General features: G+C 52.7%; 2 protein-coding genes across 2 annotated transcripts; both read left to right on the top strand.

Moving 5' to 3' along the window:
• The first annotated feature begins 6,457 nt into the window (after nt 1-6,457).
• Nucleotides 6,458-22,328, top strand: SFXN2 (sideroflexin 2). Its single transcript, XM_034777016.1, has 11 exons — nt 6,458-6,656; nt 7,297-7,467; nt 10,937-11,035; nt 12,322-12,397; nt 13,609-13,694; nt 16,245-16,305; nt 16,780-16,846; nt 17,728-17,777; nt 18,237-18,286; nt 20,148-20,195; nt 20,787-22,328. The coding sequence occupies exons 1-11, from the start codon at nt 6,499-6,501 to the stop codon at nt 20,884-20,886; spliced, it is 966 nt and encodes a 321-aa protein (XP_034632907.1). The 5' UTR covers nt 6,458-6,498; the 3' UTR covers nt 20,887-22,328.
• A 3,606-nt stretch (nt 22,329-25,934) lies between these two features.
• LOC117880594 (uncharacterized protein ZSWIM9-like) lies at nt 25,935-27,005 on the top strand. Its single transcript, XM_034776877.1, is given in 4 exon segments — nt 25,935-26,286; nt 26,289-26,618; nt 26,621-26,899; nt 26,902-27,005. Coding segments are annotated over 4 exon segments (1,065 nt in total).
• The last annotated feature ends 627 nt before the right edge of the window (nt 27,006-27,632 follow it).

Below are 27,632 nucleotides of genomic sequence, written 5' to 3'. Positions count from 1 at the left end.
AGGAAGATCTGTTACCGAAAAGTGGTAGGTTGATGCCAAACGCCCATAGGTGTGTATTCCATTGCCTAGCTCAAAGGAGGGCTTAGACTATATGTATTCTGCATTGGAAATGGATCTAGAGAAATGTTCCTTTAAAACATAACATGGCTCCATGGATGAATCCCCAGCACTGCCACTGTCTGGCTGTGTGACGTTTGTCTGTAAAATGGGAAGAGCAAAACTTGCTTCTCGTTGGCGACTGCAGGGAGATCTGCTGGCGGGAAAGGCTGTGTTGGTGCTAAGTCTTAGCAGGCTATTTGCTTTGTAAAATCTGAGAGCAGATCGCCGTCCTGTTTCTTTCATGAGCCTGGTGACGGTCCATCGGTTCAAGTGCTAATGTGTAGGGATCCCTTTAACATGCTATGAAACTCGCAATCCGTTACCTGGCTACTTTAAAGCCAAGCAATAATTCTTAAAAAAAAAAGAAAATAAGTATATGCCCAGCAAGGTTAGAGCTAGCAGCTCAGATTGGGCTCAAGGTCCATCAGTTCTTAAACCTACGAGTTTGGGGTGCGTTAATTTTAAGTTCTTCCATTCCTGTCGCTTCACCTTTGCCAGTAGAGAAGGTGGTAGCACAGGCTTAATTTGTCTTGTAACTGGTGATTCTAAGGAGGGCAGCAGAATCCTTCCAATCCCAAGGATCCTCATATTACTCTTCTTCTGAATCTGACCATCAGGGTCACCCCCTTTCCTGAATATCAATACGTGGCTATTTCATACGGCTTTTCTCATTTTCAGAGCCTTGCACAAACATCAGTTCAGCCTGGCAAGGCTGGTAAGTATAATGATCCTCGTTAAGATGATGGGAGACAGTGAGGTACAGGGAGTCTAACAGGTCCCATAAGTTTGTGTTGGAGTCATCATGTTAGAAATAGTACCCGAAATTGTCATTGTGGGAGACTAACTTTCTGACTATAGACTGGAGAGCAAACACTTCTGGCAGTGGTAGGGTCCAGTTATTTCTGGATGTGATTGCGGACAGATTTTTAGTTGGTAACTAAGGTTTTTGATTACAAAAGGGCAGATCTTGGGGAAATTTCAATGTGCAGGAGGGGGTTGGAATATGACATGGAATTTGTATCCCGGCATGGGGGAGAAAAACTTATGGAGAAGCTCTCCAGTTCTAGCTGGTTGAAGAACCAGCTCAGAAAGGCTAGTAGGAGGAAACAGAGAGCCTACGAGAAAGAGATTGATCAGCAAACAAAAGCTCCATGTTGGTGTTGAAAGCGTAGGGAGAAAGTGAGATTTGTCAAAAGTACTTAGACCTTGCAAACGAAGTTAAAACAAATAGTAAAAGATTCTTTGGCTATATAAATAAAAAGTGCAAGCAAAGAAGTGGGGTTGCCATGCAGTGATGATGGGGTAGAAATTAAGTGTAAGCTAGGTATGGTCCAAAAACAAATGAATACTTTGCCTCAGTTTTTAGCAAGGCTGAGGATGGAGAACACGGGGTGGCAAAGGCAGGATGACTAGTGCGAATGAGCATCTAGAAATGGAAATAACCACATCTGAGGTAGGAAGCAAAGAGTTTGTGTTCTGGTTGGGGAACCAGATAATCGTCATTTCAGAACACTGAAAGAATGGATACTTGAAACTGCAAGTCCAATAGCAAGGATTTTTAATAAATCTATCAAATTGGGTGTGGTAAATATGAATGGAGAATAGTAAATATAGTGTCTATTTAACAAAGGGGGGGGTGAGTGATCTGGGAAACTATAGACCCATTAGTCTGACCTTAGCAGTATGTAAGGCTTTAGAACAAATTTTGAAGAAACAAATAATTAACAACGTGGAGGTCAATGGAAAATGAGATGAAATGCAACAAGTTTACCAAAAATAGTGCCGGATAAACCTGATATTTCTTTCGATAAGGTAAATGATTATTTTAGATGGGAAATTCAGTAGATCTAATCTATTTGGACGTCAATAAAGCATTTGATACAATGCCACAGGAAATTATTAGTTAAAGGGGACAAGATGAAGATTAGTACAGAACTGTAAAATGAGGAAGGAACTAACTAAAGGGGAGATGGTAATGGGCGTCGCTGAAGGACTGTCAGGATGGAGGGAGGTTCCTAATGGAGTTCCTCAAGGTTCACTCTTGGGTCTAATCTTTAATATTTTCATTCATGACCTGGGCATGAAAAGTAGGAGTGCGCTAGTGAAATCTACTGAAAACCCAAAATTGGGAGGCACTGTCAATATGTAGGAAGATTGGAATATTAGAGGAAGAACTGGATGATCTAGAAGATGATCTAGAAGACTGGAGTAATATTAAATGTTATACCATTTCTAGTACAAAACACAAGGTCGTGCACTGAGGGTCTAATAATTGTCTCCTAAAAGCTGAGGGCACCACAGTTGAAAGTGACAGGAAAAAGACCTGGGTGTATTAATTGATCCCAGGATGACTACGAGCTACCATTGTGATGTGGCTGTGGAAAAAGGCAAATGCAATCCTAGGAGGTATGTCCAGTAGCGATGGGAAAGTATTAATACCATTGCACAAGGCACTGGACAGGCCTCAGCTGAAAAACTATACAATTCTGCTCACCCATGTTCAAAAAAGGGGAATTTAAATTGGAACAGGTGCAGATCCAGGAGGTCCCTTCCAGGCCTATGTCCCTATGATTAGGACTCTGCTGTTCCTAGCTCCCAGGCCAGTACTGCAATGATTGCTGGCTCTCTAGAATACAAGAATGAGAATACTTGGCATTTATCAGCCAACGAGGTCAGAAGTTGCCCATCTTGCAGATTTTTCTTTAGAACTTCTGTCTTCTTGCAGGTTTGATAACAACAAACCTACTCAGTCCATTAACCAAGCTGATGGATCCTGTATACTCTACAGGCCAAATAATTCCATATCCAAGGACGTTATAAAGTCCATCAAGAATAGAGGAAGTTTGCAGTATTTATAAACTGAGAGTGCACCGCTGGGCTAAAAGTCTCTGGCATAGGCCCAGGATCAAAGAATTTACGAGCTCTGTTAGCACAGACTGCAAATTGCCCAAGCAAAATACCTTCAGCTGTCTCCTTTGGCTTTAAAAACCCCAGGGAAATTAATTGCAAAAAAGTGGTCTTGATACTGCAAGTTTAGTGTTGGGTCAAGTGCTCAGAAGGACTGTGCTATACAGGGGGTCAGACTAGATGGTCACAATGGTCCCTTCTGGCCTTGGAATCTATGAAAAATGATGTCTAGGAATGCCAAGTTAAAGCTACTTTTTCAATGTTGCTGAAATTCAGTGTCTTAGCTTCCGGTGTTCTTTGTTAACTATACAACTTAGTATATTGCTTGCTTGTTAAATCCCCTAGTGAAACGAGCAGGATGTGCAATGTGCCAAAGTTAATGTCCTAAGAGCAGCATTAACTTCTCCGGAAGTCTGAGAGTTTGAAAGTCTTTGATTAATTAGATAGTGTCCGTGAAGCATGTGGAATGTGGACAGACCTATTTAAAGGAAGGCTAAGCGTTATCAACCTTAATATTGCATTAGTGCTAAGTAGGGTTGGGGAGCGTGGTGCATTTAATGTGCATTTGATGGTGTGATGTAAGTAAATAGTGTGTTGGTAAAGGCTGCGCTGTGGATTCACTTTCCTGCTGGGTAGCTAGGTGGCTCTGTTCCTGGCAGCAGGACAGAAATCTCTCTTTAAGGCAGACTATTTTTCAGGTGAACTTCCAGAGGGATCCAGTTCAGAATTCCAGGGGCTTTGAACTTCCCAAGGAGTTTATCAGTGGGGTTAAAAAAAAAAAAATCCCAAATAAAGTGCCAGTGGGCAAAGCATCTGAAACCTCCACTGTCCCGCAACATCAGCACTTGGCTGACGTTGGGCCAGGCTGGCTCAAGGGAATGGTTATGGGGCAAGGAGCTGTTCTCATCCTAGGTTGCTGGTTCAGTTCCAGTCCATAGGTGAAGGCAAAGGTCATGATGGCTGTGTGGCAGCCTCCATGCAATGAGCTATGGGATCCCAGTACAGTTCCTAGGGAGCAGGTATCCGTTGTAACACCAGAGTTGGAAGGTCCAAGCAGAGAGGGCCAGGAGTGAGGAGCCCACAGAGACTCAGCCTGGCGATGTTGCCAACTCCACATAGCAGGAAGTCACCAGACAAATCTTGAAAAGTCACTACATGTAGCTGTTTAAGCACTCAAAGGAGTCTAAAATGTCACTCAATAAAATGTTCAGAGTATTCAACAGAGAATTTTATACACACACACACGCACATGCCCAGGCGAGTATAGTCCCAGTCAGTCGCGAGCAGCTCAGTAGTGTTGTTAAAATCGATTCCATGCTCCTCTTACTACATTCTGTTGGACACCAAGTCAATATTACGTCTCAATTGAGCATGTCCTCAGACACCATCCTATATCGGAAACCTACTAACCGCTATACTTACCTACGTGCCTCCAGCTTTCATCCAGACCACACCACACGACCCGTTGTCTACAGCCAAGCTCTAAGATACAACCGCATTTGCTTCAGTCCCTCAGACAGAGACAAGCACCTACAAGATCTCTTATCAAGTGTTCTTAAAAATACAATACCCACCTGCTGAAGTGAAGAAACAGACAGAGCCAGAAGACTACCCAGAAGTCACCTACTTTAGGATAGGCCCAACAAAGAAAGTAACAGAACGCCACTCGCTGTCACCTTCAGCCCCCAACTAAAACCTCTCCAGCGCATCATCGAGGATCTACAACCTATCCTGAAGGATGATCCTTCACTCTCACAGACCTTGGGACACAGGCCAGTCCTCGCCTACAGACAGCGTCCCCCAACCTGAAGCAAATACTCACCAGCAACTACGCACCACACAACAAAAACACTAACCCAGGAACCAATCCCTGCAACAAACCCTGTTGCCAACTCTGTCCACATATCTATTTAAGGGACACCATCACATCAGCTACACCATCAGGGGCTCATTCACCTGCACATCTACCAATATGATAGATGCCATCATGTGCCAGCAATGCCCCTCTGCCATATACATTGGCCAAACCGGACAGTCTCTATGTAAAAGAATAAATGGGCACAAATCAGACATCAAGAATTATAACATTCAAAAACCAGTAGGCGAACACTTCATTCTCCCTGGACACTCAATAACAGACTTAAAAGTGGCAATTCTTCAACAACAAAAACAGACTCCAACGAGAAACTGCAGAACTGGAATTAGTTTGCAAACTGGATACCATCAAATTAGGTCTGCATAGAGACTGGAAGTGGATGGGTCACTACAAAAACTAATTTCTCCCTGCTGATACTCATACCTTGTCAACTGTTTGAAATGGGCCACTTTGATTACATTGGACTCATTAGCACCACAAAAGTTATTTTCACCCCTTCTTTTGTCAACTGTTGAGAATAGCCCGCTTCCACCTTAACTGAATTGGCCTCATTAGCACTGAACCCCCCCCACTTGGTAAGGTAACTCCTATCTTTTCATGTGCTGTGTATTTATACCTGCCTACTCTATTTCCCACTCCATGCATCTGATGAAGTGGGTTTTAGCCCACAAGCTTATGCCCAAATAAATTTGTTAATCGCTAAGGTGCCACAAGGACTCCTCGTTGGTTTTTATCCTCCGAAGGAATCACATTCCAGGGCTTCTTGGGCTGAGATCACTATAATCTGCAAGCAAGGAAAAGAAGTTCGTGGTGGCTAATTAAATACTTGGCTAAAGCCAGGCGCACTTTGGAGAGAGAAGCACATTAGCCAGGGCTTGTTTTTAGCCGCATGTGTTCTTTCTCACCGCTCCATAGTATGTCGCACGCCCTGTGATGCAGGGTGAGATGGCTAATGAAGCAGGCAGAGCAGGGGAGGCAGGCTAGCTAACAAGGAGAGCTGCCCGGATGGAAGGTGAGGTGGAAGGAGACAGGGCCATGTGCCCCAATGGAGCGGGGGCACCAGGCCTCCCGGGAGGAAGCCTTTACTATAGGATCAAAGGTGGAGTACCTTGACTTCAGCTTCCCTTTACTCCTTCCCCTGGCTTGGCCTGGGGTTAGCTGCTCAGCTCTTTTCAGAAATCAAACTCTGGAAGGGGTCTGGCTAGAGGATTTTTTTTTTTTTTTTTTTTTAAATCTACTTTCTTGACTCCCTGCAGGCCGAGCTCATGTCAGGTGAATGCCTTCTTCCCCCTGGCTCTGGGCCCTCCCTTTCACTTACCTGTCGGCTCACATCCAGGCTGGCTAGAAAGGGAGGCTAGGCCGAAAGGCAGTTTGGGCTAGTGGATTGAGCAACTCCTGAGGTCTACTCCTAACTCTTACTCACTGGGTTTTCTTCCTGGCCCTGGGAGGAAAGATCTTCTCCCGTGTTTGCTCACCAGGCCATTTGATGGGGAAGTGCTGACTGAAAGCCGATCACGTGGCAGTACTCTCGTACAGGAACCTTACAGGGTTTAGGGGAAGGTTTCCTCTTAAAAGTTCTCCCCTTTCTCTTTCCCCTCCAGATCCCCGCTAAAACGATGACCAGGCTGACCAATTTTTGCATTGACGCCCCACGCTGGGACCAGAGCACTTTTCTGGGGCGCCTAAAGCATTTCTTCAACATCACAGACCCGCGGACGGTGCTGGTGTCGGAACATGAGCTAGACAGGGCTAAGGCGCTGGTGGAAAGCTGCAGGTAAGTGGCCGCGCGGCCACTGGATCTGAAGGAAGGTAGAAGGCTGTTTGCAGCCTGCCCTTGCTGTATGAGAGAGGTAAACCTCTGGGGTGAGGAAAGCTTCCCTCTCTGTTCAGCAGTGGTATTGTACCCTCGTCACCACAAGGGGGTGACACAGCATGTGCTGGAGCAGACAGTACGTTTGGTCCAGCCGAGAGCGGGAGCAACCCCATGCCAGCCAGTAGATTGCGTGTGCTCAGCCCCAGGGATTGGGATCAGGAGGGGCATCTCATATTACGCAGCAGTGTTTTTGGCTTCTTAAGGATCTGCACCAGCAGGTCCCACAGGGAGCTCTCATGCAACCCTTCCGGGTAGGTAAGGTGGTGATGATAATATCTGGACATCCTAGAGGTGGTGGGGCTCGAGAGCAGGGGTCTTGCTTAGTGCGGTGATACCGAGGGGGAGAATATGGAAGCTCCCCTTTCAGAGCATATACCAAACACATCCTTGCCCCAGCTGAGCCGTGCTCACCTAAGCCCATTCTGTAGACACACTGCAGGCATGGCAGTATGTGAAGGCTGGAGATTAGCAGGAGTCTGATACTAGCTGGGGATGGTGAGCTGACAAACTCCCAGGATGTTGCCCTTTCTGTTACCTGCAGGGCTGGCCTGGTTCCCCCGGGAACCAGCCAGGAACAGCTGTTCTATGCCAAGAAGCTCTACGACTCTGCATTCCACCCAGACTCTGGCGAGAAGATGAACCTGATTGGGAGGATGTCCTTTCAGGTGCCTGGGGGAATGGCCATCACTGGTTTCATGCTGCAGTTTTACAGGTAAGGGGCTGCAGGGGGCAGCGAGAGCCCCTTTCCCAGTCCCCCTTTAAAGCTGTCCCTGTTAGGCTGAACAGGGAATTGACCACAGTGAGTTGCAGGAAGCCGCATCGGACCGTATGGATTAGCTCCCTCCTGGTGGCGAAGGGCAGGGGGACAGACTCAGCAGCACCATGGATTCTAATGTCAGTCCCACTAGCATAGATGCCATAGTAACGGGCACGGCCTAAACACTTAGCTAGAGGGGAGATGCAAGGGCTGGACCACATGAAGAGAAACCGGATCTTCCATCTCTGAGTCTTTCTGACCACTCAGTGCAGCATCCTCCTGAACTATTAAAGGTCCTGGCCATGTTACACCTCATGGGCAAGGTAATTTCCCCAGGATTTCCGATCCAGTCTCCTGTTGGAGCTGACCCCTGTCCTGAAACGTTGGTGATCTTCATGCAGGCAGACAGATGGGCCTAAGTAGCACTTTTCATACGCTGCTAGAATGTTATTTACAGGTTGTATTCCTTGCACTATGTGCTTGCCCTCGACCTTGGGTTCACGACCTTTGGGCTAGCCTCTCAGTCCTCCCTCTCCTCTCCGTATAGTTGTTGCTGGTCTAGAGATTGTGTATTGATTACTTAAGAATTCCCCATCAACTCTCCCGAGCTCAGGCCCAGTATTATTAAAATTACGGTTCAACTGGGAACCCCGATGTGCACGGTTGCAACGCTCATTCTTGGGAAATACCTTCTGTATTTGTATTAGTTTTATTAACACACTTAGTGAAGTTGCAAACACTCCAGCCCAGCATGGTAGATGGAGCTAATACAGAGTGGGCATCTGTATGCTCCCACCGCCCTTTGCAGAAGGACTCAAAGTGTTCGTCCTCTTCACCCTCAGTGTCCCCATCCTGGCATCTCCCATGTGTTACAGCTCCCCAAGGCGTACAGGCCGGGATACAACTTTTATAATGTGTTAGGCTGACGTCGCTGTGCTTAATGCATGTTTAGGAGGGTTTTCTTTGTATTTCCTCGCCCTACTAATGTTGGGATGCCCTTCTCCCATAGGTTACATGTTTGTTTACTTCAAACTTATTAGCGTATATGCCAATTAGTTACCATGGCATTCTTGTGGTCAGACAACCCTCCGTGGTGTCATAGAATCAGAGAATATCAGGGTTGGAGGGAACTTCAGGAGGTCATCTAGTCCAACCCCCTGCTCAAAGCAGGACCAATCCCCAACTAAATCATCCCAGCCAGGGCTTTGTCAAGCCTGACCTTAAAAACCTCTAAGGAAGGAGATTCCACCACCTCCCTAGGTAGCCCATATCTTATGATCTAGGCCTACTCCTAGTTAGCATAAGCAGTTAAGTCTTTTGGGCTGTACGCCTTGTTTAGCTAAGCTATTTTCTTACAGGACTGAGGCCTGCAAGATCATTACTTTACTGCCTTAACTTATGCCCATGCCTGACCTAACAAATACCTGCACCGACAGCTACACGGTCTGGGCTTGTGCCAAGCCCCCACAGCTTCCTCCTCCGCCATGTTTTGAAATTCTGGCCCTTCCACCCAGCCACAGGAGCCTAAAGGTGGTCACCATAGAAACCCTGAGCTTGTGGAGGAAACATGTCCTTGCTCTGAGGTTACAGCAAGTGAAATTACTTGTCACCATTTCTGCTAATTCATCTTTTTTGGGGGGGGTGTTAGTTTCAAAAAGGGGTGAAAGGTAAACTGGTCAATTTCACTGTCCCGCCTTCTGATCAGTTTCGTTGTCAGGTTCCAGCAAGACATGGCCGGGTTGGGATCTGCAACCCGGCAGGGAAATGTTAAAACGCAGCACAAAGACACCATTTTAAATTAAAAAAAAAAAAAAAAAAAAGGCCTGCTAACATTTCTGTTGGATTAGATTTAAATCCCTCCTCTCTGCCCCAGCCTCTAACACATCCAAATATTTGGGCAAAAAGTGAGTCCTTTGTCCAATTAAAACCATGTCTTTCCTTTGCTTCACTCGCACGTTTTTCTTTATCTTATTAACCAATTCTGCTGTTGATTAAAAACCCTTTAATTATTAACCCAAAGCCAGTCCTGGGTTCTGCCTGCTCTTTTTTTAAACTTGCCTCTCCTGGTTCCTTTGTATCCTCTGAAATCCCGGATCCCACCTCTCCCAGCGAGTGCCACTGTTGAAGAGAGACAGTTCCTAATCTGTAGCACAATGTTTTCCTTTCTCGCCCTTGGAAAAAACCTCTCCTGCTCTGGTGTGTGTCAGTGGAATTAAAAGGTTCCCCCGTGTTTGCCTTCCTCCATGTCCCTCCTATACCGTTCAAGGAGAATGTTCTGTAGGGAATGATCCTGCCCTGACTCCAGACAACAGACTAGGCGGGGACCTTTTCCAGCTCTAGTGTAGAGTCAGACGCTGGCGGGTTGGTTTGCTCTCCTCTGGGAGGAGCCTGACAAGACCTCCTCACTAGGAGGGGGAGGAGTAAAAAGGCCCTTAGCTCTGCCTCTTTTCTAAACTCGTATTGCCATTGGCTACCTGGATTGCCAATGACCAATTGGATTAATGAAGGTGGAGTCTCCCTTTGCCTGAGCAATAAACTGTTTGGCTCAAGATGCTCTCAGCCATTATCTTTATCCCTTTCCTGGCCTTTAAAGGGCAGAGCATCCAGTCTGCCCACAGATCCCCAAGTGCTTTGCAGACAGTGAAGTCACGTTGGCAACCCAAGTGAGACAAGGAACAAATCCCCTCTGCCCCCATTTGACAGATGGGTAAATTGAGGTGCCCGAGGAGTCCCCATGAGTCGCTGGCGGAGCTGGGGATCTCTGCTGGGATCCTTAGTCCCACCCACATGCCGTCACCACAGACCGTTCTTCCCTTCGAAGGGGTAGGGACACGGCAGGCTATGGAGCAGAACTCAGCCAGGTTGATGTAGTGTCTGCTGGAGTGAGTGGCTGTGGGGGCGGAGCCCACCGCAGCCCCGCCCCTGAGCTCGGCAGTAATGAACAAATCCCGCAGGAGCCCTCCCTGCCCAGCTGAGAGCCCAGGCTCCTGCCCGCTGCTCGGCCCCCTTGCTGCTCTAGGGTAGCTGTGTCTCAATTTCCTTCTTGGCAAAATGGGGGGGGTGTTTACTCTCTCACACTTACGTGCATGCTTTTTAAAGCCCTCTCAGGACGGGTGGGGGAGGGGTTGGGTGTGTGTTGTGTCCCCCAAAGACTGGCCCCATGTGACTCCAGACGGGCAGGGCCTGCAGCTGCAGTGGGGTCTGGGTGTCTTGTGTGTATCGAACCCAGCGTTTATCCTTCCTGAGCGTCCCCGCCAACCCCTGGCAGCAGGACGGCTGTGAGGTGGGCACCGACGGCAGCCTGCGGCAGTTCCCCAGCCCCAGGAAGGGGCTAGCTCAGCCCTGAGCCTTGGTGCTCTGGCGGGTTGGGGGAGGGCAGAACGCACAGGCTGAGCTCTGGTGTCTCCCCCCCTCCCCCCGACAGGACAGTCCCAGCGGTGGTTTTCTGGCAGTGGGTGAACCAGTCGTTCAATGCCTTGGTGAACTACACCAACAGGAACGCGGCCTGCCCCATCTCGCTCACGTGAGTATCTGCCCGGGGCCTCCTGCCGCTGCCCCAGGGCCTGCTGGGCTTCGCAACCAGGTATCCGCCCTGTCACCGGAAGAGGAAATGCCCTGTCGGGAGCAATCCTGCCATTCTTCCCCAGGCACTGGGTGAGATGGGCTCCTGTTTGGTCTGTGACATCTCTAGGCTGTCTCTGAACAGGTGGTGGCTGAGGGGCTGTGGCGCTGGTGACTAGGCATAGCGCTGCTGTCATGCCCAGGATCAACCCCAGGGCAGAGTCTAAAGGCACATGGGGCTGGAGGCTGCCTGGCTTAGATATCTGGACCTGAGTCCTTTTTGACCTCACCGAAGAGCTGTCCCTCCCATGAGCCCCTAGACGTTCCCAGAGGTCCCTCTCCCCAGGCTCTGTGTTAGGAGCAGTTCATCAGAGGTGACCCGCAAGGGGGGCAGCCCTTCCCACCCACAAATTAATGGAGATATCCTATCTCCTAGAACTGGAAGGGACCTTGAAAGGTCATTGAGTCCAGCCCCCTGCCTTCACTAGCAGGACCATGTCCTGATTTTTGCCCCAGATCCCTAGGTGGCCCCCTCAAGGATTGAACTCACAACCCTGGGTTTAGCAGGCCAATGCTCAAACCACTGAGCTATCCCTCCCCCAGGGCATTATAGTCACCAAGGTCCATTCTGCTCTGTGTGGACAGCAATCTGCCCTGGTGTCCTTGGCCAACACATCCCCTCTTTGCATCACAGAGCGGCGGCGTGTGCGCCGGGTGGCTGCTGCCCTCTACCCCAGAGGTGGCTGTGCGTCTTTGGAAAGTTGATAACTGTAGGAGCTGCCTAAATCTGATGTGCCAAGGAGGAGAGTTTGGGAGTTAGATCCCAGCAAGGGCATGTAATGAGCCGCAGGATTTCAGCACTTTAACAAGAATATTCTGACCCCTACCATAAAGGGTCCGAAAGCACGTTACAAACACTGAGAGACGTAATATCAACCCATTTCACAGATGGGGAAACTGAGGCACGGGAACAGAGTCCAGTTTCCCCACCTCGCAGTCCTGTGCCTTAACCATGAGGCCGCGCTTCCTGCATTCTCTTCCCCCAAGTGGAAACGTTCCAAGGGTGTGAATTGCAGCCCTTTGGGAGCTCCATGTGGGGCTTCCAGGAGCCAGTCCCGAACCTGTCTGGGAGAGCGCTCAGGATGTGCCCCTCTTGCCCCCCAGCCTCTCCCAGGGGACGGGCACTTGTTCAGGCAGCCTCTGGGAATTGCTGAGTTGTGTTATTCCCCCCTGTAAATTACTGTCTAGGCAAATCGGAGTGGCTTACGTCACCGCCACCAGCACAGCCCTGGCGACTGCAGTGGGACTCAACCTGTACACCAAGGTACCGCGGGGGGGGGGCTCCACTATGCGTACATGCGGCGGTCAGACACTGTGGAGCGGGGGTATCTCAGGAGGGCATTGGTGCAGCATGGGAGGCTCTCTGCTTGCAAACCAGGGGGACTTGCCTTCGCGGGCGCTGCTGGCTCCACCGCTTGTCAGATCCGCTTCTCCGATGGTGCCACTGAGACAGGTCCGCGCCGGTGCCCGGGGTAGCTTCCTTGGGTGCATGGACGCCCCCTGCGTGTCAGGCGGCTGATGGCTGTTGCAATTGAGCGTAAAGTGGCCCCAGGTTGAATACAGAAGCAGACCTGCAGCGGCTCCGTGTTCTCCCCCAAAGGCTTTCTGCAGGAGTGTCAGTTCCATGGACAAGCCGCTGATTCAACAGCCCATTAAAGGTCCAGAGATCTGGCATTCAGCATACACTGCAGGGGACCTGGTCTTTCCTGTCCACTCCAGGAGCTAAAATCCCCTTGCTGTAATACAGCAGTTCTCCTTTCCCATACTACACCCTTCCTCCCATTTTAATAACCCGGCGGTCACAACCCCGATGCCTAGTTGTGTTCCTTGTCCAAAGCACCTTTGCAGCTATGCCTTCGCCCCTAGCATACAGCCATGCAAATGTGGCGTCTGCTGGGACCAGCTCTCCCTCCTTGTGAAGATAGCAGCAGGTTTCTGAGTAGATCCCAGTGCCCAAACCTGTCTCATTGGGGTCTGCCTCACATGCTCCTTGCGAGGCCTTTGGGTGCTGATCTTCCCAGCCCTGCTGATGCGTTCGGCAGTACTCCAGCACTAGCCCCAGGTGCAGCCGGACACAGCTACTAGCTACCAGCCGGCCAGGCTGTTGTAGCACAGGGGAGTGGGTTGAATAAGGGAGTTGGGTCTCAGGATTTTTTTCTGCCTGGTTTAGCGGCTGGGTCTGATTTGGGTGAAAGGTGCTGGCCGACAGCCCTGAAGGTTGGAGGGTTTCATTGAAGGCCTGGCCCATACGGCAGCGAGCAAGCTTCCCCGTGCATCTCTGCTTCTGACAGTCAGCCCTGCCCCGGGGCTCAGTCCCTGAGAGTCAGTCACTCCTCCCTGCTGAGGGCGCCAGTTCTCATGCTGCTGGCTTTCTGCTGGGGTGAGGCCCAGCAACTCCTTTCACCTAGGGGACGCTGAGGACAGTTCCAGGCCTGCTGTGATGGCCATGCTCACCTCGGTCTCTTTCCTTCCTAGAGAGCCCCGCCCCTCGTGGCACGCTGGGTCCCATTCGCGGCTGTAGCTGCCGCCAACTGTGTGAACATCCCCATGATGAGGCAACAGTAAGTCTGTCTCTGTTCTCCAGGGATGTGCTCCGGCCTGTGGGACCCTGTCAAAAACCAGGCAAGGATGGGGGATCTGGAACCGCAGGCAGAGGTGACTCTTATAATGAGGAGACAGGTCGTGTTAACCAGTGGTTGGAGCCTAGATCCAAGAGCCAGGACTCCTGGGCTCTGTTCTTGTCTGTCACTAGCTTGCTGTGAGGGCAGGTCACTTCCCCTCTCTCCGCCTCAGTTTCCCCGTCAGTGTGATGGTACTGAGCTAGGTTGTTAATGTCTGGACAGCTCTTGACACTGTACAAAGATTGATGTACATGTTTAATATTATTCCTAAAAGCCAGCTCTTGCCTGTGTGGCTGAGAGAGCCGCCCCCACGTTCTAAACTCTCAGCAGAACTGGATGGGAAGCGTCTGCCTTGACTTGTAGCTAGGGGTTTGGGTTTGGGCTGGGTTATTCTGAGCCCGACTATGGCTCAGGTGTTTTAGGAGTAAAAACAGCTGTTGATTGGCGGGTTTAAACACACCAATCTTTGCCTTTAACGTCCCATCTGGGCTGTGAGTGGCTGTTTAGAGGCTGCTGAAAACGGGCCCCAGGGGAGGAACCTGTATAAAAGGCCCACTAGTGGTTGTGTGAGGTGGTGTTTGTAAGCAAATCTCGCTGGCAGTGGGTAAGTGGGGGCTTCTCAGTGTCTGTTTTATAAACACAGGCTCTAGGCTTTTCTGCTTTGAGGCTTTTTAACCTAAACCCTTTAACTCTCCCCCACCTGCATGAGGACCGTCACCAACTGGTGGCTGCCTAGGCTAAGAATAAACCATTGACCTATTGGCATGTTGCTGTGAGGTCGTCCTTGAGGGAGGCACTTGCATCTTCCTCTGCAGTGTCTGGTTGCTATTGGTGACGGGATGCAGGACTAGATGGACCACTGGTTCATGGGGGTTGCCAGACCAGACCTGACCATGAAGGCCTGTATCTGGCCTCTTTCAATGTAGCTGACCCTTCAGAGGAAGGGGGAAAACGCCTTGATGGACCTGGCAAAACGGACCTAGAGAAGAGGACCTTTCCTTCCTGACCCCTGTGGCTCTGAAGCTTGAGGCCTGGTTGTCTTTATCTTAGCATGTGTAATGGCATTGGGTATGTCAGCTAACGTCATCCGGGGTGCTCCTGTTATGGTTACGGAACCAGCAGCTGAGCGTTCTCTTTAAAATCAAACCTGCGTCTCAGTGACAAAATCCTCTTTTCCCCTGGAGGGTTTTTCAGTTGCCCTCCAGCACTTGGAGTGGCTGGTGGGGCCAGGGTATTAACAGATAGCAGAGCTGTCCCCACGCTCCCGCAGTGGTCCTATGAGATGGGTAGGTGCTATTTCCAGCAGCCTCCCATAGGTGGCAGCATTGCACAAGCCGTTCATTTCACCCCCTCTGCCCATTTCGTGGCCAGAGAAGGGCAGCCCTGGGGTTTAGCGATAAATCCTGCATCGGGATGATGACGAGGGGGCCGAGCGGTTACCTGATCTCGCTGCTGGAGATTTACTGGGGCACGTTGTCTGAATCGTGTATTAAAACACTGACGGGCGAGTCTTGCTATGGGCGGTTGCAACTGCTTTATTCTAATGAATTTGGCAGCAGAGGGGCGGGCCAGGAGTGGATAAAGACCAACACAAAGTGGTCTGTATGGGTAGAAACAGGCCGGGAGTCTTAGTCACCATGGCAAAACTCTACTTTCCTATGAACGGTCATAGATCCCAAGGCCAGGCGGGACCCCTGTGATCTGCGAGTGTGACCTCCTGGGTAATGCAGGCCAGGGACCCTCCCCAAAATAATTCCTGTTTGAATTAGGGTAGCACCTTTCAGTAGGGTGTAGGGAAGGGGCATCAGTTGTGCCAGACAAGCCGGGTGGGAGATGTCCATGCCATGCTCTGTCTAGCTGAGGTTATTGCGGGTAATGCCAGCCTGAGGTGCTGCTCCAACCCAGGGAAAGATGATAAATGAGGGAGCCACAGGTGATTTTGGGGAGGGCACATTGTAGCACCGGGACCCCACTCATGGGGCCGGGACCTCACGGTGGTATGTGCTGTACAAACACACAACAAAAACAGAGACACTGCAACCCTTCCGCCCTCCTCGTCGGCCCTTGTTCACGTGGTTCTCGGCCATGTGGCAGAAGGTTTGAAAAGGGCCCGATTCTCCATTGCCTCCCCGCCTTCTCCTCGCTCAGATCAGATGACTGCCTTGCCAGCTGGGTAGCATTTTACACCCACAATGCACTGGGCTGCACGATAGCACCAGGGTCAAGGGCCAAAGCCTATAAACCCCCAGTGAGCCAATTTTGGAGGTGTCTGCAGCCCCTTGTGCAAAGGTAGAGTAGGTGTGGCCTAGAGTTGGGGGGAGGGGAGGCTGTTGTGCTAAACCGGGGCGGGATGGGAGGTGTGGACCATTCTGCACTGTTGGGGGTGGGGGGGCGGGAGGAGAGGAGGGCCTATCCTGTTTTCGTGGGGAGTGGACAGGGTGACTCAGGAGACTGGGTTTGAGGCGCTCATGGCTCCCTGTTTGTGTTTAGGGAGCTCATTAACGGGATCATGGTGACGGATGAGAAGGACTGTGAGCTGGGCCATTCCAGGGTATGTTGCGGAGCAGGGCGGGGTGACTGTTGCCAATGGGTTCTGATGGCCTGGCTGCTTTGCTTATGTGGCCCCGATCCTGCAAGCCAAGCCGCCTGAAAACATGTTGAATCCTTTTCTGGGATCGCATCTCCGTGGAAGCTGATGCCGCAGCTGGCACGGGAATGGGGGTGGGGTGTGGGGCCCATGAGACAAACTGCAGAAAGGTCTGAGCTCCCTGCCTTGCCAACTTTCTGATCCGAACTCTGCCATCGCAAGGCCAAATCCAGCCGTGTTCGCTCACGTTCCCGGGGGGGTTGCGGGCTGGGACTGGAGTAAATGACACAGCTGCTTCAGACCTGGACACCCCCTCTCCCCCAGCGACCCACGAAGGCGTTGGAGCAGTGAGCACTAACCAGCCCAGCTGGTCGTGTTACTGCCCCATCAGATGTAGCCCTTGGAGGGGCTTGGCTGACTGTTGTTCTTGCTTTTTAGGTTGCTGCAGTCAAGGGGATTACCCAGGTGGTGGTCTCCAGGATCGTCATGGCAGCGCCTGGCATGGGTGAGCACCAGCGACACTGCCCCCGCAATCTGGGGAGGAGGCAGCCTGCAACCGGCCAAACAACCCACCAGTACACAGGCTGGTGGGAGGCAGAGGAGGGAGAAAACTAGGGCTGGGGAGCCATTTGGGCACAGAAAGGGTGGTGCCTAGGATATGCCAGTGAGTAGAGTAGAAGGTTGGGAACTGCTGATGGCTGGGGCCTAGTCCCGGCTCTGACACCCAGAACCTCTTTCTGCCTCAGTTTCCCCATCTGTACAATGGCCAGCGTGCCTGCCTCTCGGGGTGGTTTGTTTTGTGTCTGCAGAGCGCGCCAAGACCCTCTGATGGAAGGCATTGTATAGACAGTCCAAGTATTGCCTGTTTGGTCTAAAGGACCATTCCCTTCTCCTCCAGCCCCTGGGGATTCCCCGCACCCTTGTTCTTTAGCTCCCCTCCACCACCACCCACGCACCTTGATGGCCCCATGACTCAGCCACTGGATGGAAATCTTCCCCTTGGTCATTGTGCCCCTCTGGTACCTGCCACCAGGGGGTTCTGCCGAGCGACAGGAGATGCCCCCTTCCTTTCCCTGCCCTTGGCTTGGAGCAGGGGTGCTTGCTCTGCTCCCCAGTCAGAAGGTGGGCCGGGGCAGGGATGTTGGCCCTCCTGGGTGTAAGCGACTGGCAGTGGGAGCACTGGTGTGGTGGCTCTGACACGAAGTGTGTCTCTGGCCACTAGGAGCCAGGCAGGGAGACCTCAAGGGGTGACCTCCCATGACGGCTTTTTCCTTGTGGTTGGATCTCGCCTTGCCTGGCCCCTGGCTCTTCAGTGAGCTCGGCTGGCAGAGAATGGGGCAGCTGGACTGATAACATCCTGACTCCTCTCTCTCTCTTTCTGGCTAGTTCTTGTGCCGATTCTCATGGAGCGGCTGGAGAAGTTCCCCTTCATGAAGGTGAGTGGTTCAGGAGGGTCTGAGTTCCTCCTCCATCATCCCCATCCAGTGGCATCCTGTCCACATCCATATCCAGCTCCCCTCTCCTGGTAGTCAGACCTCCCCATGGCTCTGTTACCCCCTCTTTTCTCCCTTTGCCCCCCCCCCCAGACCGTCTGTAGGGGTTGGGTTCTCTCACTTGTGCTCTTTCCTCCATTTCCCCTGCCTCTGCTGGCCCTCTTGGGTTATGGGGGCCCACTGGAGCTCCAGATGACCTTAAGGGGACCCCAGAAAGCATGTGGGTATCAGGGATATGAACAAAGGATTTGCCAGACTAGATCTGGTCACAGATCCACCAAGCACGTTGAGCTCCTTGGGGGGGAAAGACTTCCTTCGCCCCTGGCTGGATTGGACGTTGGCTGTGATAACTTCAGGGACGACGTTCCTGGCTCACCTTCTCCTGGGCTGATTTCTTTGCAGAGAATTCAGGTCCTCCACGCGCCTTTACAAGTGATGCTGGCTGGGGGCTTGTAAGTATCTTCCTTCCCGAACCGCCACCCTTCCTCAGCTCTGGCCTTGCAGCTTTGGGTTCAGAAAACAACCTTCTACAGAACCCAGTCAGCATCTGGCCCTAACAGGAGCAAACAGCTGGCTCTTTCCAGGAAGGGACTCTGAAAATCTCTTTCCTTTCCCACCTTCTGTCAAGCTCAGAGTCCAGGGCTTCCCTGCCACAGATAAGAACCTCAGTAATAATAATCAATCATTAGTGGATTCTCCCAGTGCTTCTTTCAGGCAGGTAATAATTATTATATCCCCATTTCAGAGCTGGTGAAGCAGAGACACAAATGCGGGGGGTTTGTGATTTGCCTAGCACTGCAAAGTGAGGCGGAACTAGGCGATGGAACCCAGGAATCCTGCGGCCATCCCCTGCTCTAACCACTAGACGACATTCCCTCTGTATCACACGCCCCAACAGCTGGGGAGGAGAAGCTGCTTGCACCTCTGGTGTAGGGTGCTTGTCCCAGCCTTAATGGCACCAGTGAAACCCGGCTGAGTCACATAGGGGCCATGCCCAACTTCACTCCACAGCACGTGATGATCCCTAATGTAGACAGGCCCCTGCTGAATCCTTGTGTGACTGATCTCCAGAAGTGAAGGAGAAAGAAGCATCAGGAGCAGACCAAGGATCTGCAATACACTGGGCCCTACTGCTGTGCTGTGGGTCAGAGGAAGGGGGAAGGACCATCATTAACCCAAGGAGAAGGTCCCCCTTGGTAAAGGTTGAGCCCAGGGTCCCTGCTATGCTGCAAAGGAGCAGATGCTAGACCGTCCCTTTCCCAATGGTATTCCTTCTCCTCTGTGTCTAAATCCCCTGGACCCAAGCAATGCTAACTGCTGTGGGCTCTCCTGAGGCGTGTCAGGGACCATCCCCCAGGTTCCCGTAGGCCCTCGCTCTCAGAGCCTCCGAGCTGCCCCAGCTTCAGGGGAAATCCAGGGGTTGCCAGCACTCTGGGGAATCGGGCCTGGAGCAGTTGTGACAGTCAGAAGTGGGAGCAGTTTGCAACTGGGACAGGGGGCCCCACAAGGGAGGTCCTGCCCTGCACCAGGGGTTGGGGGCCCAGGCTTCATCCTACTGGGCAGGTCCATCCCTTGGCTTTTCCAACCCCCATAGCTGTAGCATGGGAGTGTCTTGTGAAATCAGCCCTGGGTCTCCTGGAGGAAGAGACGATTATCCCCGTTCTACAGCTGGGGGAGACTGAGGCACGAGACAGATTTGCCCAAGGTCACATACCACTGCGAGTCTGGGTGTGAGCTGGGAATTTAACCCCGATCTCCGGACTCCCAGTTCAGCCACCTTGCTGGAGAGAGCTGCACGGAAGGACGCTCCGGAGCGAGAAGCCGCTCTGCCGGGCCGAGTGTGGGTGGCCAGTTCGCTGGTGTTTGTATGAGAGTCTGGGGCAACGTGCTTACCTGCACCTTGGTGTTAATCAGGCCCCTTGGACTTCACCAGCCCAGCTGGGAACTGAACCTTGGCCCCTGCACCAAAGTGACATTCACCAGAGCCACCCCCAGGATGCTCTATAGGGGTGCAGAGCTAGATCTCCCCACCCAGCACTGAAATCAGCCAGCCGCTGTGACCTGGCCACTTAGCTGGCGTGCCACAAGCCACACTGGGGCCTTTGAGGAGAGGAGGTGGGGAGTGGAGCAAGGATTCCCCAGGGCTAACTCCCCACCTCGTGGGAGCTCGAATGACGGCGAGGGGTCTCCGTCTTTGCACCCCCCAGGAGAGGTGACTTACGGGGGCAGTCAGTGTCACCGAGAGTTGGCTCTTGATCCGAGAGCGGATGTTGAGTTGTCGCCAGTAACGCTTGGATTTTCTCTGTCCTGCAGCCTCCTGTTCATGGTGCCGGTTGCCTGCTCGCTGTTCCCACAGAGATGGTACCAGCTGCGCTGCTTCTCCCTCCCTGAGAACCCCTCTCCCGAGCTATCCTCCGCATACCCCGGGGGGCGCGGGCATCTTCTGGACAGGCCTGGCCTGTCCCTGGGAACTTGGTCAGCTTGAGGGCTTGCAGCCAGCGCTGCCCTTCCAAAGGGTCTGACCTGCGCACAGATGCTAATCCCCACGCTGTGCGCTCTGTCCTGAGTGGGGGAATGGGGGAGATGAGTCCCTGTCTCTGTGCTCTGCCACCTGCCCTGGGACCAGGGCACAGAATGGGGCTGGGCTGGACTCCCCAGGGCTCTGGGAGGGAGCTGGATTCCCCGAGTCTGTGAGCTCTGCCCCATGCCCTGGGAGCGGGCTGCAGGCTGGGGCTGGATTCCCCTCTGCTGCCTGCCCTGAGAGTAGCTCATATTAGCCGGTGACTTGCTTCCATGGCCACTGTTAAGATCTGGCTGCAGAAGGCCTGCCTCCTGCCCGCCCCAGCCAGCTGGAGAGAAGGCCCTACCCAGACCAAGGACACTTCCAACAGGGTCAGGGAGAAGAAGTGCAGAGCAAATCAAAGCCTGACTGTCCGTCTCCTCTTCCTGCAGCTCTCTGGCGCTGTCTAGCCTGGAGCCGGAGCTCCGAGCCTCCATCCAGGCCAAGCACGGGGACTGCGTGCCTTATGTCTATTTTAACAAGGGATTGTAAATCGAGCATCTACCTCGGGAGCCGTCTACAGCCCTGCATCGTGCTCCGTGGGGCCACGTGCGGCTATGGGGCTGTAAGCTGGAGACAGGCTCAGGACATGCCAATCAGACCTGGATCCCCCACCCTGGCTGCCAAAGTATTTGGGGGGGGGGGACTTCTGGCTCCTCTTTGGTTCAACCCTGTATCTTCTGCTCCCCCAACCAGATTTGGGGCCTGCCCCTGAGTGACTGACACCAGCTGGGGGCCACTATGTCTGTTGCACTGGTGCTGGCCTGCTAGTGGACAGAAGCGGAAATGCGCCGTCTTCAGCAAAGCCGTCACTGGGCACCATAGGTCAACACATCCCTGGGCCTTAGCAGCAACTCCTCCTTGTCGCAGGCTAATCCAGGGAAGCACAACTCCTGCTGCCTTAACCCCTCCCGTTGGCTCTGACCCGTGGGAGGCTGGAACAGGACCTCGGCGTGCCCGGATCCTGTTCTCTTAGTCGTTGGACTGATGCCACCTGTTACAAAGTGCCTGAGAACTGGTCTGATTGCTGTAGGTATCCCAGCCAGGGCCCCCGGTGCAGAGCACGTGGCTGAAGGCTCTTGTAGTCCTGTGCCCCTCTCTCTGTGACAGATTACTGCTCTGTTCCCCTGTTTAGACGGCTCCCTCCCCTGCCCTTGCTCCCCCTGCTTAGCAGGATGGGGGTAGCTGGGGTAATATACACATGGTGCTATCTCTCTTCTGTTCAGGGAGGCAGGATGGGCTCTGCCATCCCTGGTGTGGGTCATATACAGTACAAACAATGCCAGCTTCTGTCCTTCAGCTGGGAACTGAATTCTGCTCTCAGTTAAACAGGTGCCATTACTCCAGTTACACACCAGATTAAGTGAGATCAGAATTTGTTCTGGTCTTTGTTCTGGACAGCCTCTTCTGACTAAAGAACTAATAACCAAATGTGGTTGCAGTCTTAAACGGCCATGGCCTTTCTGTAAACATGTAGGGCCAGGTTGTCAGCATTTGAGCAGTGCAAACAGATTGAGCACTTGCATGCACAAGGAACAGTGTGTTTTGAAAACGTGTCCCTCGCCCTCAAGTATTTTAGGTCCCAGATTTGTCTTGCTTTGCAGTCCATGCAATGGAGTGTGAAATGCCCTGATGTTTTATGCTCTTTTTTTTTTAAATCCACAATACCATTGCCTGTAATTGGAAGAACGGATGATCACCACTGTTTGTGTAGGTCCTACCCACTGCTCAATGCTACTCTTGGAGCTGTGCTAGCATCAATGCAACTGATCTCTGTAGATTTCAGCCTCCTTTAAGGTGAGGGAGGAAAACTTCCTGATTCACTAGAAACCTGCTGGATAAGGAAATGTTAGTTGTAAGCTTTTGAATGGGAGAAGTTGTTACAAACAACGGAGGGGGGGAGGAAATAAAATCTGAGGATTTTTAAAACTGTCGCCGACACCGTTGTTGTGTTTCATGTGGACACTTGCTTTAAAGCGCCTGCGAGGGCCGTCTGTGTGTTTGTGATGGCTGCTGCCCCTTGCAGCCTGAACTGCCTTGCGCTTTGGAGCATTTTGAGGATCTGAATGTTGGGAGTCCAAATTCTGCCCTCACATGAGCACCCAAGACCGCTCCCTGCACGATTCTCAGGTTCCAGTTTGGTCTGTGCTAAGAATTACTGAATGGGTGACGTTTTGATGATGCTTCCTACCCAAAGCACTTTACTAACGGATATACAAAGTTGTCCATGAGTGTGTGTCTATATCCTTAAGTTTCACTTCACCCAGCACTGAAATGCAGTCACCTCTGGGGTGGAACGTGGCAGCTGTTTAGTAGCAAATAGCAGCCCTGCACAACATTTTAGGACAGGAACTGAAGAGACACTGTCAACCTCCCCAGTGGGAATTCAGCACCAGTTTTAGCAACTGTCTGAGACCAGGAGCTCTAACTGTGGACCAGTACGCCTGTGTGCTAGGTGCTGTACAGCCACAGACTAAAAAGTCCATGCTGCCCTCTAGTGATGCTATGCAATAAGCATATGGTTATAATTAAGACATTTTAGTTTGTTCTCCAACATTAGATGAAATTGATAGATGCAGTTTTCGTTCTCTTCCCTCAACCCCGAATGGCATTACTGGGCAGAGTTAAGGTTGCTTGGGGTCCCTAACTTGTCTTTTCATACCTTAACATAGTTTGATTTCTTTTAAATTAAGCTTAATGCTGACTTTCCTGGTGTTCTAATGCTCGGTTCTGGGATAATTACAACATCCCTGTGATGTTTTATGGCCTTAAGTTACTGAACTGTACCTCAGCTCCATTTTCTGGTTGGGGGCGGGGGGGGAGTGCACGCACACATCATAGTGGTGGGGGAGGGAAGGAAGGTGCATCTTTATTAGTGTGGCAAGGATGTGTGGCTGGGGTGGTGTATTGGGGAAGGGGTAGCTCGAGAGGGTGGGGCGCAGCCAGGACAAACTGCCAGGACAACTGTCCAATAGTTCGGTTATTGCTGTGCAAGGGTGAGGGCTGAAATCCGTCATGGGGACACGTACACTTAGCAAGTAGTTCCTGCGCCAGAGCAAGCCCTGCAGACTGCGTCTCCGCCATGCAAGCGTGGCCTGGCCTCCTGGCTGCTAGTCGAGGTGCCATCGACCAGGTGAGACTCGAGCTGGGCTCTCTTCTGCCCTTGTCTGCGGAACGCTCCAGGTGGCAATTTGAGCTCCTGGGATAATAATCTTGCTGTCCTGGCCCGAGGGGAGCAGGTTCGAATGTCTAAGGCTGTGTGAGCTGATCTGTAGTCGAGTGGCCACCTGGCCAGAGAAGGGCGTGACAGCAGCACACCCTTCTGATTGCCCTGGCAAAGAGCACTCCGGGCCGTGGCTGGGCTGTTTGCAATGCCCCCCAGCCTAGTGGGAGATGAAAGTTGTGACCACCCTGTGAGTGCAGCAACTTCCATCCTCGAGTCATAGGAGGCTGCAGCTTTAACGTACAATGACCATGCTGTGGTTGGGAGGAGATGAGCAGCAGGCGGGTGCGTGGGCTGGAGATCAGGGTGAATACGAAAAGGCTGAACTCCTGAGATTGACCCTCCCTCTGCCTGCTCTGAACGTTTCAAGACCAGCACTGAGCCCCATGGCCGATTGAACGGTGCCCGCTCCTTTCCCTTCTCTTGGCGAAATTGCTCATCCGTTCCCTGCTGACTCAATGACGGCAATCTCCCCGGCTGGCCTGCCCCTTCCAGTCTATCCCAGTCGCTGTGTCCCTAATCAGCAGTCCCGTGTGACCAGCTCCACTGGGCTCCCCGTTGTCCTAGGCAACGAGCCCAAGCATCCTGGCCTGCTTTGAAGGCCTTTAGGCCATTCGGCCTCTACATCTCCACCCTGGTCTCCTTTTCCCCCTCCCCCTGCTACCATCGTGCCATCTGTGATCTTTGCCCCCTGCTTGAGGCACCCTCCCAAAACCCATTCACCCCAAACACCTCCCTCGCTGTCTCCCCTAGGCGAGGCCTGCGAACAATTGTTAAAAGCCCTAATTGAGTGTCTTATTGATGAACCACCTGATCTCCTCATGGTTCTCCCGATCTCATCCCGCTCTCCATCCCTTTTTTCTTACGATCCTCACTTGTTAGGTCTGAATGTAGGCCCTGATCCTGCAGTTGGCTCAGGTGGGGCTCCATTGCCTGCGTGGATCTGGCTGCAGGAGAAGGGTTTCAGACTGTAAGCTCTTGGGGGCTGGGATCACATCTCAATCCTGGGCAGGGCCTCAGTCCCCATTTTGGGCACTCGTAAATAACAAACAGGTCGCAGCTGGACGATGGCTTTGAGTCTGGGGTCGGGGTTCTCGGGTGCCGTTCTGCTGTTAGTACAGAATGGAGGTAATTCGGCATCTCAGATATTTCTAATCCCCAATGAAATAAGGGCCAATTTCTCCTGGGGAGGGAAGAGGCCCGAGACGAGGGGAATCACTCCTCTTTCCTCTCCCTCCCTGCAGCTTTTTTTGCACAGGCTGCACAAGCACAATTTGTCTGGAATTGTGCTGAGCCTGTGGCAAACACACCCCACCCGGGCTCGGCGGCGTGCATACCAGCCATGCCTGTGCTTGGAGCCAAGGAGCCTCATGCCTTGTTAACAAGTCGATTCTTGTAACACAATGTGCCACTGCTATTCAAAACAAACATGCCCTCCTACTTCGGCATTAAGGTCCTTAGCTTCTTGAGGGGACTCCTCCCTGCCACCAGAACTCAGGTGTGCTTCAGTTTTGTTGTTGCCATGACTGCAGCAGCAGCTGATTCCTCGAGGAGATGCTGGATGGACTTAGATACCATCAGGGTTTGAACATTAAGGCTGATTAATCCCTTTCGATAGAGATGGGGACAACCGTTTTCTAGTTTGATTCCCATGCTGCAGCCATGACGTGCTTAGGGGGAACACACCACTGAAGATGAGTCTGATAGTAGGACTATATTTGTTGTCCTGAGTTTTGGCAGGATCCCACAGTCCTGGACCATCCCCGAAGACACCAGTGTCTCCCATGCACACTGGTTGTCCCTTGGGTGTAGACTGCTCCATTGTGTCAGAGCAGAACTGTCCATGGCAACTGGCTGAAGCTGGAGGTGGACTTCTAGGTGTCCTGCTCCCAGACCATCAGGGCTTTGAAAATAAAGGCTAAGACTTTAAATTTGAGGCCGTGTTCCACAGAGAGCCAGAGGAGGGAGTGGAGAACAGGGGACGGGATCCTGGTTACACGGGTTGCTAACGAGCCAGCTGCTGCTGAATTTTGAAATGCATACCTGAGGTAACTGGTGGATGTTGATTCCAATACCATGCCGTTGGGATTTGCCTGGTCCCTTGTCTTCGTCCATGTTACTGCTTTGGGGACAGCGTGGGCTTTCTATGATGTGCTTCAAATCCCATCTTTGGGCAAAAATGGGCCCGTTCCTTTTCGAGGAGCACTGAGGTCCACCCCTTGCCTCAACCTGCTCGAATAGTAGAACGTGCTCACCCGCCAGGCATGGGGTGAGCATAGGCCCCACTCTGCCAGCTCCCACAGCTGCCTGCTGGCCCATGGGTGAGGCGTGTGCTGGGGTCCCCGCCTGCTCAGCCTCTCTCTCTGCCCATAGGGGGCAGCACAAGGGCTGCTGTGCCAGCATTGTGCTGAAGATGAGCCCCAAGAAGGACGGGCTAATGGTCACCGAGTGCCAGCTGGCCCACAACTTCGCCCTGTGCCCCATCGAGTTTGCCTGCTACTTCAAGAAGGGCTACCTGATGGCCAACTCGTGCCTGCCGGTGCGCACCACCACCACCAAGATCTCCAAGCAGTTTTGGAGGGGGGCGTACGTGCAGCGCCTGCTTTCCTACTGCAAGAGCTGTGACCACAGGGTGCTGGACGGGCTCTTCGCCAGCAACCCCAGCGCCAAGTCCTCATGGAGGACAAGGTCATCGTCCAGACCATCTTCTTCCTGAGCTCGCGCATGATGGCACTGAGCCGGCGCGTCCCGCTCATGCTGTTCTTTGACCGCATAGTGGGGCTGAACGAGGAGTTTGACCTGTATTCGGTGCTGTGCATGGACGGGGTGCGGCGCGGCCGCGAGGTGGCCTACTGCCTGATGCAGCGGGAGACGCCCGACCTGCTGCACTTCACGCTGGCCTCGCTGGTGCAGAGCGTGCCTGAGGTCAAGCTGCAGGTGCGGTGCATCACGCTGGGCGTGGAGATTGCCCACCTGGAGGCGGTGAAGGAGCTGCTGCCCAATGCCGCGTGCAGATCTGTCACTCCCAGGTGCTGGAGACACTCTTCAGCAGGGCGCAGGAGCTGGGTGCCGCCGAAGATGAGTGCATCTGGCCCCTGCTCTGCCGGCTGGCTGCATCCAAGTCGCCGTCCGCCTATCAGCAGGCGGTGCAGGAGATGAAGGTCATTGTCCCCCAGCGCTTCGTGCGCTACTTCCGGCGCCATTGGCAGCTGCACAGCGAGATGTGGGTGCAGTTCTGGGCCTTTGAGACGGACCGCAACGTCAATGCCTGCGAGCTGCTCAAGCACTCAGCCCCTCGCCCACCGTGGCCCAATGCATGCTGGACCTGCTGGCCATGCAGGTGGGCAGCGAGGCCCATGAGCTGGACGAGGGAGAGCTGGCTCAATAAATGTATATTTTCCTTTTTGACCCTTCCTGGCTTACAGCTCCTCCCTCAATTCCCTCGTGCTCTGATGGCTCTGTGGTTTCCTTCAGGGCCAAATGTGGGGCCGCCCAGCCTGGTGCCCACTGCTGTGGTGCCAGGGCTCTGAGTCAACGGGTGCCATGCCCCCACCCCTCTCCAGCTGCTGGCTCTTCTCACAGTCTCGGCCTTCATTGCTTTAAAAAGTCCGTCTCTAGCGGCCTGGGTGTGTGGAAAAGATCCCAAAGTGCCCATAACGTAACCAGCGCAGGGACATCTGCCTGGGCAGCGGGAGAGCTTGGCCCCGCTCAGCTAGGGGAGGTGTGTCCTGCCCCGCTCAGGTCCAGGATGTGCCAACTCTGCCACCCGGGGCCGATGCTGATTTTGATGTCGGCTCTGGAAACTGATTCATGCCACGGGACAGCGGCAGAGTCATGTCTGCGCCTTGTCCTGGCAGTGACGCAGGCCACAGCTCTGTCACCCCCAGGACAGAGGCGCCAGCAGAATCCCTGCCCACTGAGGGGCTGAGCCTGGAAAGCCACACAGTAATGGACTGGACCTCTGCCCTGGGCAGCATGCGCGGGCAGCTTGGCCTGGTGCTAGCCCTGGGCAGAG

The sequence above is a fragment of the Trachemys scripta genome, chromosome 7, assembly GCF_013100865.1.
Source record: "Trachemys scripta elegans isolate TJP31775 chromosome 7, CAS_Tse_1.0, whole genome shotgun sequence".
NCBI lineage: Eukaryota > Metazoa > Chordata > Testudines > Emydidae > Trachemys > Trachemys scripta.
This window is presented reverse-complemented; position numbering and strand designations above follow the sequence as displayed.